General features: G+C 41.5%; 1 protein-coding gene across 5 annotated transcripts in view; it reads left to right on the forward strand.

Moving 5' to 3' along the window:
• MTRF1 (mitochondrial translation release factor 1) overlaps window positions 1–15,212 on the forward strand; it is a 45,090-nt gene that overhangs the window by 13,058 nt on the left and 16,820 nt on the right. For 4 of the 5 annotated variants that reach the window (XM_073614215.1, XM_073614214.1, XM_073614216.1 and 1 more), the window contains 5 exons: window positions 494–585; window positions 3,137–3,218; window positions 10,001–10,108; window positions 13,751–13,923; window positions 14,008–14,125. In XM_073614215.1, coding sequence (XP_073470316.1) covers window positions 494–585; window positions 3,137–3,218; window positions 10,001–10,108; window positions 13,751–13,923; window positions 14,008–14,125 — 573 coding nt within the window. The remainder of the gene's footprint in view (window positions 1–493; window positions 586–3,136; window positions 3,219–10,000; window positions 10,109–13,750; window positions 13,924–14,007; window positions 14,126–15,212) is intronic. The other variant, XM_073614217.1, reaches the window with a different exon arrangement.

The raw sequence follows: 15,212 nt of genomic DNA on the forward strand, positions 1-15,212 counted from the left end.
ATAGCTGGGAGCAATATAACTGATATGAATGCAGCACAGGCTGAGACTGCAGGAAGATATCAGCTCACAAGATTTCTGTCAGGATCAACAGATATCTTTTGCACTTACTGAACAGATGTAACCAACTACTTTAATTCTTTATTTAAAAGACCAACAAATGAAGTTCATACCTTTTGAAAATATGCTGACCTTGTACACATCAGTTTTCTGTCACTTTCAACCAGCTCTTTATTTGCAAAAAGGTCAGGACAACATACCATCATCTGTTTCTATGGAAATAGTGAAATGTTCAAAACATTGGATGGCAGACTGACTTGGGCCATTTAATTGATTTTGCTAGGAACCTGTTGTGTATACCACCAGTCTTGGGGTGCATCAAAGGAACCACAGAAAGATCAGTTATAGGTTTAAAGCTGAGATAACCATTACTGTCCTGTTTATGAACTGTAAATGAATGTTGTCCATTAACTGCAATACTTATTGGATTTTTTAGATCTCACATCCAAAGAAGAGGAGCAGTTGCTGAGCCTTGCATTGGAAGAAAAGGATGCTATAAATCATAACATCATTCAGTTGCGTACAGAGGTGACCTAGTCGAATAAATATATTGTTTAAACCATTCACTAAAGTTAAATTTGCAGAGCCAGTGAAGTGGATTTTTGTTAGGGATGTCCCGATACCACTTTTTTAAGACCAAGTACAAGTACCAATACTTTTTTTTCAAGTACTCGCCGATGCCGATTACCGATACTTTTATTTTTAATGTCACGTGGCAGTGGGTTTTTTTTTTTTTTATTTATTTATTTATTTTACATTTTTTTTTTGTTTTTTTACAATGCTTTCTTTTTTTTCCTTTAGGGGGGGAGGGGGCGGACGCTGTCTGTGTGTTGTGTGTGGTTTTTTTGTTTTTGTTTTTTTTTTATCAGCCCTGTTGGGGGGCTTTGGTGAGATATCAGGGGTCTTAACAGACCCCTGATATCTCCCCCTTGAGACAGAGAAAGAGACCAAGGATAGAGATTCCCCAGTCCCTTTCTCTGCAGCCTCAGCTGCACTGAAAATGAATGGAGAGAAGACAGCGGCTCCTCTCCATTCATAAACTGAGACATCGTAATCACAGGAGGTTACAATGTTTCAGTTATGTGAATCTACAGGGTCAGCTGACTCTGTCCATACACAAAGGAAGGAGGAGGACATGGAGAGAGACAGCGGAACGGAGGGGGGGGGACGGAGGGGGACAGTGGAACGGAGGGGGACAGCAGAGAGGGACAGCGGAACAGAGGGGGACAGCAGAATGGAGGGGGCATGGAGGATGCGGTGACAGTCAGCGTGGGGGAGTTACAAGCACCGATCACCGCTATATAGATTTCACTAAAGCGGCTGAAAGCCGCTGGAGGAGAAGCTTGTATCTCCCCCACGCGCCGATCACTGCTGACTGTCAAGATATCTGGGAAGCTTTGGGAGCATTTGCCCGAGTACAAGTACTTGGGCAAATGCTCAGTATTGATACCGATACTAGTATCGGTATCGGGACAACCCTAATTTTTGTTCTGTCAACGCTAATTGCACATTGGGGGGAAGACTGGAGTCTGCTTAAAGGAAATGTATAATTTAAAAACATTTGTATACATAATAAAGACATCAGTTTCATGCAGGTATATTTTGGTGATGCATATATTATAGAGAGAGAGAGAGCATGCTCTGCTTTCCACCTTTGCAGTGCAGTTCACTGCTTCTGCTTTACACAAACTATGTGGATGGAGGAATTTCCTGCTGCTGGCTACTATATCTAGACAACTGGAACGCTTGCAGCTGTCTGAATACCTGAACAGTGACTGCATCTGAAAGGATGTAGTCACCGTTCGGCTGACAATTTTCACCTTGCTTCTTACCTTTTCCAGTCCAAGTTTGTCAATCCAGGTAGTACTGACTGGGCCACCCACGTCTTGGAATCAATTGATTCATCAGGAATCGAAGTTCAAGTTGGGTATGGCTAGCCTAAAACCGAGTCACTGAAAGCAGTGACCAACGTGTGGCTATCTTTGATTGTGGTAGAGGAAGCATGTAAAAATGCAAGTCACAAAAAAAATAGAAATCTAATTTTAACTCAAAATATGTGCTCACTGAAAATACGCTAAACTTTCTTTTGCTGTGTGACACTTGGCACAGTCTGTGTTTCTGAAAGATAGAATTCTTTATAGAGATGCCCCGACATTTCGGCCACTGAAACATATCAGCCAAAAATTGTGTTTTCAGCGTTTTGTGGAAAAGAGAAAAAGACGCCGAAAATGCATGCGATTTTACCACCATTTTACTGTGCTTATGGTGTGACTCAGAAATGTAACATGGGTGCATTTATTGATGCGTTCTTGCTGCGTTTTCAATGCATTTCAACGGGGAGGTGCACTTTTTTTTACTGACCAAAAATGTAGCAAGCAGGATTTTAACACCACAACGGAAGTGCAACGGACCATTGTGAAGACATACATAAAATTTAAAGGGATACATTGTTCTCAAGCTTTTCTTGTGCTAAAGGTGCCGATAATGGCCGATTTAATAAAGTCATATTAATTTAAATTCATGAGTTTAATTAAAAAGTTGAATATAATACAATTATATAAAAAAATATATATATTTTCAAAACTGTCGTTTTCGGCCTAGTCCATCCTGAAGTTTCTGTTTCCATTTCGGCACCAAATTTTCCATTCGGTGCACCTGTAATTCTTTTATCAAAACAGTTGGTATGTTCATTATGTTACTAGGTTAATGACGAGCAATATCTACCATTACTTCTCAGGTAATGCACTGTTTTTTTAGATGGTTTTTATTTACTTTTTGTTGCCCTTTTTCTGGGAAGAGATTTTCGAATGACTGCACTTTTATTGCCCCGATCTAATGCGCCATAATTAGCATAGTCAAAAATAATGCCACATAAGTAGCATAGGCATATTTTATATTGTGTTGGGTAGTCCAATAACAGATTAATCACCTTCTAAGAAATTCTTAAAACACAGCTACATAGCTCCAGCCCTGATGAGAGACTTTTAGTGGACAATTGTGGGATACGCTCAGATATTCTGGTCGGTGAGTGACAGAAATCCTACAGCAGTGTCGTTAATATGGCATTTTTTTTTTACAGCTATTAAAGCTTCTGGTGCCTCAGGAAAAGTATGACAAGAACGATGCAATACTAGAGGTGGTATCCGGCAGAACTACCGGAGGTTAGTTTGTTATATATTTAATGTTGTACAGTAAATGAAAATCACCATCTATACATAGTGCACTATTGTGGACATAACTATGGGTTTGTGGAATGAGACTATGCACTTCCTCATGCTGGTATGTAAGTTTTAATTGACTGTTATGTATGCCTAAAACCCAAGTGAAACTGTAACATGACTAATCGGCTTTGTGGTCACTGGCTCCACGCCTTCTCATTTCATCTGCCTTTCTATTGGCCCATTGTTATGTTGGACAGTCTTACTAACCAATAAAGCAGATGAGGCAAAGGCAGTTCCAGCGACCATTTGAATTACATTTCAGTGTGACTTAGATGGTCTGCAAGAGTCATTTTATGAGGCCAGTTTGCAATATGCACATTTTTTTTTGCCTACCATGGTTATTCATTTTGGATGATAATGGGCAAAGTGACTTGACTAAAAGGTCACATATACAGGAAAATGACAATTCTGCTCATCTCCATGAGCTGCTTTCAACAGCCAGTTTTCATACTTCTGACTCTGGTGCTTGATGTTAGCCCTACTCATACCTGAGCACATGTTGAGTCACATTGTATGAAAGCAGCTCACTCACTTTGAATGGAACCTTTACCACATATAAAAATACAGCTGTACTAATACTGAGCAGCGCAGTGTACAAGACGCAAAGAATTTACATCAGTGTGATGTAGTGCACTGAAGTAAAAGTGCATTTGTTTATACTACATATGGTATGTGTTGGGGTGCCTTTCACAACAATGCACATCACAGTGTGTGCTAATGTAAGTGCATATGTGTCACTTTATACTTATTAAAGGTTAGTCCACGCAAAACTAATATTTCAGGAGGGTCTTATTTGATCTATTCAGCACTCCAGGGTCAAATCTTAGTTTCTTTCTCAGATCTGCCTGCAGTAAAGTCTCATACTTCCTACTGCAGCCACAGGTCATCACATCCCGAGTATATCGAAAGGCAAAACTTTTTCTTTTTTTTTTTGGACAAAGTAGGGGAGGTTTAGAACCCTTGTCAAGTGTTTGTTTCAATAAAAATCAAAAAATCAAAAAGTTTATTTTATTGAACAAAAAGAAAATAAATAAAACATGCATAGCAAATGTCCAATATGTTAGACAATATTATAGGCAACTATCACACATAGACATCCCGTGGTTTTTCAAATATAAGCGTGAGACACTTTTTGACATTTAAGATATTTCAGGTTATACAACTTTCAAGGTACATTATACGTTTTTTTTATAGTCTCTCCTCCCAATTTCTCCACATAATGTTAGTAGGGACACTGGAGGTCCGAAGGTTTATAATGTAGTAACACCCTATTAGGTGCTGGTTTCAAAGGTCTGTAGCCACCTATCCCAGATCTTATTGTATTTTGAAGGGCATCCTCGATGAGAGTATATGAGTTTTTTTTTATAGGGCAGATTCACTTCTACTATCCAGTTAGTGAGCTCCGGTGGGTTAGGTCTCATCCCTAGCCTGGCTATGACTTTTCTTGCAGAAAAGAGGGTTTCATTTGAGAAGATTTTAGTAAATTTATCCATATCCGGTTCTGGAAAAATACCCAGAAGGCACGGCTTGGGGTGTAGTGTCAGGGGGGAACCCATGGTATCATGTAGAAACGGTACTATTTGTGTCCAGAATCCCTGGTCTCTTGGACAGTTTCAGATTAGGTGATAGAATTTACATCTTTCTTGATTACACCTTGGGCAATTGGTGGATTGATCTTGTTTATATTTGGAAATTCTTAGTGGTGTGAGGTATGATCGGTGCAGTATAAAGATCTGAGTGAAGCGATCGGAGAGTTTAGGTGAAACTAGTTTGCAGGTATCTAAGGCTTCACTCCACTCCTCATCCTCCGTGGATCCTACATCCCCCTCCCATCTAGTCTTCAATGCATAAGCTGATGTAGATGCCTGGGGGAGTGACAGCATGTTATAAAAGTGAGAAATCATTTTTTTGGGTCAGGGCTTTTAATCACTTTCATTAGAGGATTATTGTCTAGTGAAGGGTTGCCAGAGGAAAATTGTGTTCTAAAGGCATGGCTGATTTGTGGGCACCTGGAAAAACATTCGGTGGCATAAATTGGGATTTTAGTGTGTCAAAAGTCTTTAGGTCCCCATCTTGTGTAATGTGAGACAAATAAAATATTCCCCTGGAGCTCCACAGCTCAGGGTCTGGGATCCAGTAAAATTCTGGAAGAGCTGTATTATACCACAGAGGAGTGAAGTTGTGGGCTTGTAGTATTGTATGAGCTTGTCCGATAAAATATCCCATACCTTTTGTCTGAATTGGTAAAGCAAGGATTTGCAGTCACCCGCCCTCTCTCCACCCCTTAATCCTCCCATTATTGCAACAAGGGGATCTGTTATGAATGTGACCATTTAGGACATGGAAAGATCAGGAACCTGTCTGTCAATTTTGTCTATGTGAAATAGTGGCTAAATAGTATTTGTTGAAGTCTGGTAAAGCCATTCTGGCAAGGACAGTGGGATTTTTTAATTTGCTCCAAGGAAGTTTGTCTATTACCCCATATAAATGGTTTTAAGTATTGCTTCCATAGATTTTAAATGCCTAAGCACCAAGTACTCTGGTGAGTGTCATATCGTATATAATATTGTGGGCAATATTACCATTTTCACAAGATTTATTTGTCCCATTACTCCTAGAGTGAGTCGGGCCCAAATTTGAGTTTTCTGTTTAAGCATCTCAAAGAGTGGTGTTATATTAAGCGGGATGTAGTCAGCTGGGTCTCGAGTGGTCTGTTTTTGATTCGATCTAATTGCTCAGTCTTTTGGTGATGGGAAGCTGTCCAGAGGGAGTATTTGGAATTTACCCCAATTGATTCAAAGATCTGAGAAGGAACCGAAAGGTTTTATCAAGGCCCAGGGCTGTGGGTAGAGAATTAACTGAGTCGTCTAGATAGAGCAGGGTGCATAGGTGCTGATCTTCTCTGTAATGGGCCCTATCCTCATATCTGCTATGTCAGGATGTGCGCATATTGCGATCGCCAGTGGTTCTGCCGCCAGTGTGTAGAGCAGTGGAGATAGAGGGCATCCCTGTCGTGTACCTCTAGTAAGAGGGAACTGGTCAGAGGACCACCCATTTGCCAATACCCTAGCAACTGGAGCCTGATAGTAGTTGAACCCATATTATAAATCTAGGCCCACAGCCAAATTTTCCCAGGCAGGTCCATAGATAATGCCACTCGACTGAGTCGAACGCCTTGGGCATGTCCAAGGCTACAATCACCCTGGATCCTGAATTTTCATGGAATGTCTGAAAATTTATAAATAATCGACCTGAGGTTGAACAAAGTATTCCTCCCTGGCATGAAGCCCGACTGGTTTTTGTGTACCAAAAATAAAATGACTTTATTGAGGCGGATGGCTAAGACTTTTGCCAAAATCTTGACATCCTGGAGTAAAGAAATGGGGTGGTATGATTCTGGGAGTCTCGGGGTCCTTGCCAGGTTTGTGGATTAATACTATTAATGCTTCTCTCATGGAGGCGGGTAAATTTGAATTTGAGTCTTCATATACAGTGTTATACAGCAAGAGTTCCAAGTATGTTGAATAGAATTCCAAGGGCGGATCGTCTCTGCTCCCAGAGCTCCAATCTGCTCAGATGATCCCCAGCAGCAATCCCAGATGGCCTCTCCGTCCTTCTTCTCCTCCCCTCCCCCTGGCGGGCCCCTGATGGAGGAGGGCGGGGCCCCTCTCACCTGTCACTCAGCCACCTGCTGGGCCCCTCCCGAGACTTGCATCACCCCGGGGGCCACATGCTTCTCCCGGCTGCTGAGCAACCTGCGGACTGGAGGCTTCCAATCCGTTATCAACTACTGGGGGGCCCCGAACTCAAAGACGAGGTGAGTGTGGGGGCCACAATTAGGGGTGGAACAGTGATGGGGGGTGTATATAATCAGCGGGGTGTCCTTATTATATGTGGGGTGTATGTTATCAGTGGGGAGGGGGGGGCAGTATTATATGTGGGGTGTATGTAATCGGTGAGGGGGCAGGCTTTGGTGAGCAGAGACCCCCCTTTACACCAGAGTTACAGCATTCCCCATTAAATCAAGGTTCCCAGAACACCCCTTACATCAGATCCCCCCCTTAAATCAGGATTCCCCTTTACATTAGAGTCCACAGAGCTCCCCCTTACACTGTAAGTGGAAATTCTGTGCAGACTGTGATGTAATGATGTAAGGGGGGGCTCTGTGCAGACTGTGATGTAAGGGGGGACTCTGTGCAGACTGTGATGTAAGGGGGGGGGGCTCTGTTCAGACTCTGATGTAAGGGGGACCTCTTTGTGGACTCTGATGTAGGGGGAGGCTTTCTGGGGACCCTGATGTAGGGGGAGACTCTCTGAGGACATTTAAGGGGGGCTTTCTGTAAATGGTTTACATAGCTCACGGCATCATGGGTCAGGTAGAGGGCCCCTTAGCAGAACTTAGCAGGATCGGCACTGATGAGAAGGATATTTTTATCAAAGCATAGTCCATTTTAATCCAGCACAGGTTGCATAATGTTGTAGGTAGGGCCAAACTTCGCTGTACAACGTAACACATTTATAGGACTGTGCCCACTTAGTGTGGTGAGCTCTCTAGTGGGTTGTCAGCTTCCACCAGGAAGAACTTGTATAAGTATCTGGGTGAGGATGGTGAGAGTAGGCTGACCCTACAGTGATTTCTAGATTCAGAAGCCTTCTTCAGAAAAGAAGAAGAAAGGGAAGGAAAAAACAAAGCAGGCATAAGTACGGTATATTTTTCCAGATATGAGGCAGCAGTGACCTCTAGTGGTTGCTGTGGTGTAACGTTAAGGGAATGCTATCAGTGTATATGTCTGCAGGCCTGCAGTTCAAGTAGCAAATGTTCCTGTGTCTCAGGGGTGCAGATACTGACCAGCATGATGATTATTCCAGCAATCATGTATGTGGATTAAGTTAGAGTAGTTCCAGGAGGGTACAAAGGGAGAATAAAAAACAAAAAAAATTCCCTTTTTCTCTTTTTTCCCCCCAAAAAGAGAGAGAAGATTTGAATAGATATAGGGAGTTTATCCTCGGACAGTCAGCGTCCATTTACCTGTAAGATGACAAGGCTGTGAAATGGGGCATGAGAAAAAAGGTAGATCATATAGTTACTTATCTGGGTGCTTCTCTCTCTGCTCAAGCCAGGCAATTGCTTCTTCTGGATCTTCAAAGAAATACGCTCTATCTTCTCCTTCCACGCGGAGGCAAGCAGGGAACAGCATTGCATATTTTATATGCTTGATGTGAAGCGTTTATGACTTCTGTGAAGTTCTTGCGTCGGCGCTGTACCTTTGCCAAGAAGTCCGGAAAGACAGCAATCATCTTATTTCCAAAAGGGATATTCCCTTTCTCTCTGCTTAATCGCAGAATAGTGTCTCTGTCCCTGAAATTGAGGAATTTTGTGATAAATGTGCGAGGCGATGCCCCAGCCGGTGGCAGTCTCCCAGACATGCGATGTGTTCGTTCGACAACGAATGTAGGGGAGAATACCTCCTTGTCATACGTGTCGCAAAGTAGATGTAAAAGGAATGTGGGGGGATCTTTCCCCTCAACCCCCTCAGGCAGGCCAATTAATCTAAGGTTTCGGCGGCGGAGTCTGTTCTTGATATCATCTTGCTTCTGTAGGAGTTGATTGACTTGCAGCTGCATGGCGTCTGCGGTGTTCTGAAGAGGGGGGAGGGAGTCCTCCACGTTGCTCAGACCGGTCTCTGCATCTGTGACCCTTTCTCTCAGCTTCTGGAAATCCTGTCTCACTAGGGAGATGTCGATTTTTTTTTTTTTTTTTTTTTTAACCTCCTCAATCCTGGCAGTGAGGGTTGTTTGGCAGGCTGTGGTGGCTTCTTGGCAACCTGTCATGGCCTCCAGCACCCTCACTGTGTCAGCTACTGTAGACGTCCCCTTCCCCAGTGTGGCACCGCCATCTTGCCCCAGGGGGTCCTTGTCTTGCCAGCGGTATTTATCTAGTTTAACTGCCATGTCCATGACTTTTTGTGGTGGAGACATGATCTGGGGAGGTACCTGATGGAGTGGCAGCAATTGGGCTTTGTGCGGTGATTTGGGTCTCAGGATAGACTGTGCAGGATATTCAGCCAGTGGAGCTTAGGTCCCTAGCATCCTACCTCAAGCCGATCCAGCCCCTTGTCAGGTTTTTAATGCAATTTGTGTTTGCTGGGGAGATTTAGCTTGATATTTTTCCTGTTGACTGCTGTCACCAGGACTGAAGGTGTCGGAAAATGCTACATTTTGCGTTGTCACCAGAACTGGAATAGGGAAGAAATGTTTCAAAGAAGACAACTGTTTGCTGTCTACGAGGGGAATTTCTCTCACTTTGGAAAGATTTCCTCTCCGCTTCTTGTTGTGTTTACAAGACAAGAAGTGAAAGAAACTTTTTTCATAGTAAACAAAAACTGACAGGGTTTAACCATCACCTACTCTACCCAAAATGAAAAATAAACGTTTTAGCTTTAGATATACTTTAACTGCCACGTTCCACATAATCTAATATCAGGTAAACATGCACATTGTTCTAAAGGTGGAGATGTATGCTGCATATTATTGTTAGGTTATTCCTATTGTGCTAGATATGTTTGTAACTTTTATAATATAGCCTGTGTACATGTTTGTGTTTACTGTATGTATGAATGCAGCTTGTGCTAGTAATCTATAAATGTGTAGCTGCTTGCTGTCTTTTTAGTAGTGTCCCTAAAGTATCTGTGAGAGATTTTAGTAACGTCCTTCTTTTTCAGGTGATATTTGCCAGCAGTTTACTAGAGAGATTTTTGACATGTACCAAAACTATGCACACTACAAGTCTTGGACATTTGAGATCTTGAATTACACACCGGAAGGCAGTGGTAATATTTTTTTACACTATTTCTTTTACATTTACCAATGTCATTCCTTTTGTGTCAAAGAAGTCAAGGCTTGCTAACTGAACGTAAACTATTGTTTTCAAGGCAAAACTCCGTAAAGATCTTAACCAAAACACCATCTAATACAATCATGTTTAAACTAAAGCATATTGAAATGTATTTTAAAGCATCGCTGTTGTAGGTACTTAAGACTTTTTTTATTTGTATTTTTTTACCTTGAAACCGTATTAAACGCAAACATATACAGTATTTTATTGCAGCTTGCAAATTCTTAGATGTGATGGCTGCTTTACTTTCCTCTTTTTTTTAAGGCTTTCTTCTATTTCCATCTGGTGATCCAGCCATTAAGTCTGCTGTTTTTCATCATAAAAGCTCTCTTGCAAGGATGAGACAAACCATTTACCACTGACAAGGTTGCTTACAATGATCAGCTTTTATTTATGTACATACTTTATCTCAAAAAGGAACAAAACTGTTTGCTAGAACTGATTATAAAGTATTAGCTGGAGTTTGCCTTCAAAGTATTACTATATTTATATCTGCTAGTACATCCAACACTACCCTTCCCCCAGGCTGAAAATGCTACTGTCCAAATCTGCCTTGTGTGCTCATTCATCTAGAGCGGGGGGTCTCCAAACCTTCTAAACAAAGGGCTAGTTTACTGTCCTTCAGACTTTAGAGGGTCCGGACTGTGGCTATTGGGAGTAGAAAAGGTCCCAAAGTCAGTGAGAAAAAATAATGCCCCATCCTTTTGTTTTTCAGTGGGAATAATTGTGCCGCATAATTGGTGTCAGTGGGAGGAATTGTACTCCATCATTGGTGTCATTGGGAGAAGTTGTGCCCCATCGTTCATGTCATTGGGAGGAATAGAGCCCCTTTATTGATTTCAGTGGGGGGCATTATACCCCATTGTTGGTATCGGTGGATGAAATAGTGCCCCGGCGGGGCGGATAAAAGCAAGCAAAGGCTCGCAGTTTGGAAACCACTGATCTAGAGTAGTGTTTGTATAATACAGGAAGTGTGTTGCTGACCAGATCACCAGGTGAAAACAGAGGGGGGAAAAGTGCTATCACATCTAATGATTGGTAAGTTGCAATATATTACATATTTGGTTTTGGGTTTAATACCGATTTAGCCCCGGTTCACATTGATGCAATTTGGCATGTCTAATCGCATGCCAATTCGGTGGCTATTGCCCACAATGGAACCGTACGAATTAGTGCGCCGACGACTTTGCCGTGCCGCACCAATTCCCAAGAGTAGTTTCTGTACTACTTTTGGAGATTTCAGGTGCGATTTCAATAGATATCTCTGCAGGAAACCGCACAGATGTCTCTAAAATCGCCGGACTCGCATGCAGGAATGAAATCGTGCGAGTTCAGCTGAACTGGCATAATTTCAATTCCGCATCAATGTGAACCAGGGGTGAATGCAGTCGCCTGTACAGCAACATCTTGACAGTGAGCAGAATTGTTAGCACTCTGGGCCATCTAGGTCTTTATTGCTTTGCATGGTGCATTCAGTTTTACAATAAGTTTTTAGTTTTTTTTATTGAGTTTCAAAAAAATAAATACCAGTTTTAGAATAGTAGAATGACAACTAACATAACAACTGGCAAGAAGCAATACAGTAATAAACGTATCATACAATTTTATGAATAAGAACAATTAATATATAACAAAGTGAAAAATGTAAAGTTGAACAGAAAAGATCCAAGTCGTAGAGGTCAGGTGAATTAGCATCGTAAAAAATATATAAGTAAATGGATAAAAAATAAGTAGTGAAGAGAAAAGAGGGGGGGTTAGTAAGAATTGAACAAGAAGGATGTGTGTATTCAGAAAGTAAGTGCACGGACATGATTTCATTAGTGGTTTTTTTTTTTTTTTTGTTTTTTTTTTTTTGGGTGTTTTTAACAAGTAGAGTTATTAAGACATGCAAAAAGTACAGTTGCCAAAGTAGCATACATAGCTCAACAAGTGTAAACATACTGCATCTTAAGTCGGCCATAGATGCAGCAGGGACCAGATCTATGGGCAGGCTGACTGTACCCAAGTCAATAGTGACCTTAGTTCTATGCAAGTTATTTGAAAATGTGCGAAACCAAAAGCTGCAATAAAAATGTATATTGCCAAACACTGCATTGCATCGAAAAACAAAATGCTAATTTGGGCATGCAGCTGCTTGTAGGAAGTTTTAAGGCCAAACACTTTGTAACAACATTTGGGATGGTTATCCCAGGAGGAAATCGGAAACCTGAGGACCCACCACCAGATGCCTAGAACTTTGTTCAGCTTTGCTACTTTCTGTCCTCCATCTCAGAAATTATTTACAGGGCCCTCACCATTTTTGAGAACATCTGCAGAACCAGTATGGGACTCGGTTTCCTTTCTTTACAGGGACTTTATTACTCACCCCTCTCTCCATTGGCAAGGCCAGCAACATTTATTGCGTTTTGGCCTTGTCCCTTGCATACAGAGATTCCTCCAGATTTTCTTAATCTTTTGATATTGTGTATTGTAGATGAGGATATATTTAAAGTGGAGTTCCAGCCGAAATATGACTTAAGATAAAAATACCCCTAGAATACTCATGCCTCCTGCAATGTAACAAAGGTATGCTGTAAACAATGCCCAGTTTTCTATTTGTGCAGCATTGTTTTCTTACTTTGTGAATTTCCTGCACAGCGAGGCCATCTCCAGTGTGGGCATCTGAAGCCACAATGTCCTCCTTCCTGGATTCCGTGAATGCTGGCTACACAGCATGCACCTGCCGATCTTGCGCATGTGCAGTGCGGTGTAATCTTGGTCAGCTTGCAATGCCAAGATTTTCCATAGACTCCAATGTTAAATGTTACTGGAGCCACTCCATGCCAAGCTGACCAAGAATTTCCATAGACACCAATGTTAAATATTACGGGAGCAGGGCCATGCCAAGCTGACCAAGATCTCCCAGGAGCCAATACGAAACCAGAAATGACATCCACAGCCTCAGTTGCTAAAAGAGGAAGTGACATTAGATATAGGCTTAAATCGGGTAAGTGAACAGAAAAAATAAATAATAAATTGCCAATTCATTTTAAGGATGCACATTAGTGCTGCATGGTCAGGAGCGAAAAATGTGGGTGGAACTCCACTTTAAAGTCTCTGCAGGTTTATGTTGAGGAACATTTTTAGATGCAGCTTTTTACAGATTGGTGAACCTCTTCACATCTTTACTTCTGAGACACACTGACTCTTTAAGATGCTCTTTTTTATACCCAATCATGTTACTGACCTTTTTCCAGTTAACCAAATTAATTGCAAAATGTTCATCCAGCCTTTCCTTGTTAGTATCATTTACTTTTGCCAGCCTTTTGTTGCCCTGTCCCAACTTTTTTGAGACGTGTTGCTGCCATCAATTTCAAAATGACCATTCTTGAAATGGTACATTTTCTCAGTTTAAACACTTGATATGTTTTCTATTGTGAATAAAATATGGGTTTATGAGATGTACAGTTCATTGCATTCTTTTTTTTTATGTAGATTTTACACAGCATCCCAATTTTTTTGGAATTGGAGTTGTATGTACAGTATTAGTTTTGTTTTTTGGTTGTGCCTAGTGAAAGGCCTGTTAATCTTGTTACAGGAGGGCTGCACCATGCCGCTGCACGTATTGCTGGAGAAGGGGTGTACAAACGTTTGAAATATGAAGGTGGCGTTCATAGGGTTCAGCGCATTCCAGAGGTGGGCCTTTCCTCTAGGATGCAGAGGATTCACACAGGAACCATGACTGTAATTGTCCTTCCACAGCCAGATGAGGTGAAGCACATGAATGTATCATCAGCTGGGTATGGTGGTTGTCTTTAGTTTATCAAAATTAAATAGTTTTTATGTCCTGAACAGGTTGATATAAAAATTGATCCCAAGGACTTGAGAATTGATACTTTCAGAGCTAAAGGGGCTGGAGGTCAGCATGTTAATACGACCGACAGTGCAGTGAGGATTGTTCACCTGCCTACAGGTACTGTATAATATCAGTCATTTACAATCAATGCATTCATTGCCAGCAAATGAACCTGGACTCCAGGCAAGCAGTAAATACACAGAATAAATCCATATATTACATACGGTTGTGCTAATAAGTTTACATACCCTATTAGAATTTATGATTTCTTGGCAATTTTTTCTGAGAATATGAATGATAACACAAAAACATTTCTTTCACTCATGGTTAGTGTTTAACAATAAATGGCTTTAGCCAATCAACTGTGTTTACTCTTTTTAAATCATAATCACAACAGAAACTACCCAAATGACCCTGATCAAAAGTTTACATACCCCAGTTCTTAATACTGTGTATTGCCCCCTTTAACATCAATGACAGCTTTTGAAGTCTTTTGTGATATTTGTGGATGAGGCCCTTTATCTTCTCAGGTGGTAAAGCTACCCATTCCTCTTGGCAAAAAGCCTCCAGTTCCTGGATGGCCACTCCAGAACCTTCATTTTATTCTGCTGTAGCCAATGACAGGTTGACTTGGCCTTGTGTTTTGGATCATTGTCATGATGGAATGTCCAAGTACGTCCCATGTGCAGCTTCCTGGCTGATGAATGCAAATGTTCCTCCAGTATTTTTTTATAACATACTGCATTCATCTTGCCAACGATTTTGACCAAATTTCCTGTGCCTTTGTAGCTCACACATCCCTAAAATGTCAGCGATCCACCTCTGTACCTTTTCATCATAGGCCTTGTTGACTCTCTCTCCAAATGTAGCGTTTATGGTTGTGGCCAAAAAGCTACATTTTGGTCCCATCACTCCAAATGACTTTGTGCCAGAAGGTTTGAGGCTTGTCTCTGTGCTGTTTGGCATATTGTAGGCAGGATACTTTGCGGCCTACAATATGCCAAACGGCACATTGTAATGGCTTTCTTCTGGCGACTCAACCATCCAGCCCATCTTTCTTCAAGTGCCTCCTTATTGTGCATCTTGAAACAGCCACACCACATGTTTTCAGAGAGTCCTGTATTTCACCTGAAGTTATTTGTGGGTTTTCTTTGCATCCCGAACAATTTTCCTGGCAGTTGTGGCAGAAATTTTAGCTGGTCTA

This window comes from Aquarana catesbeiana, linkage group LG02, assembly GCF_042186555.1.
Source record: "Aquarana catesbeiana isolate 2022-GZ linkage group LG02, ASM4218655v1, whole genome shotgun sequence".
Taxonomy (NCBI): domain Eukaryota; kingdom Metazoa; phylum Chordata; class Amphibia; order Anura; family Ranidae; genus Aquarana; species Aquarana catesbeiana.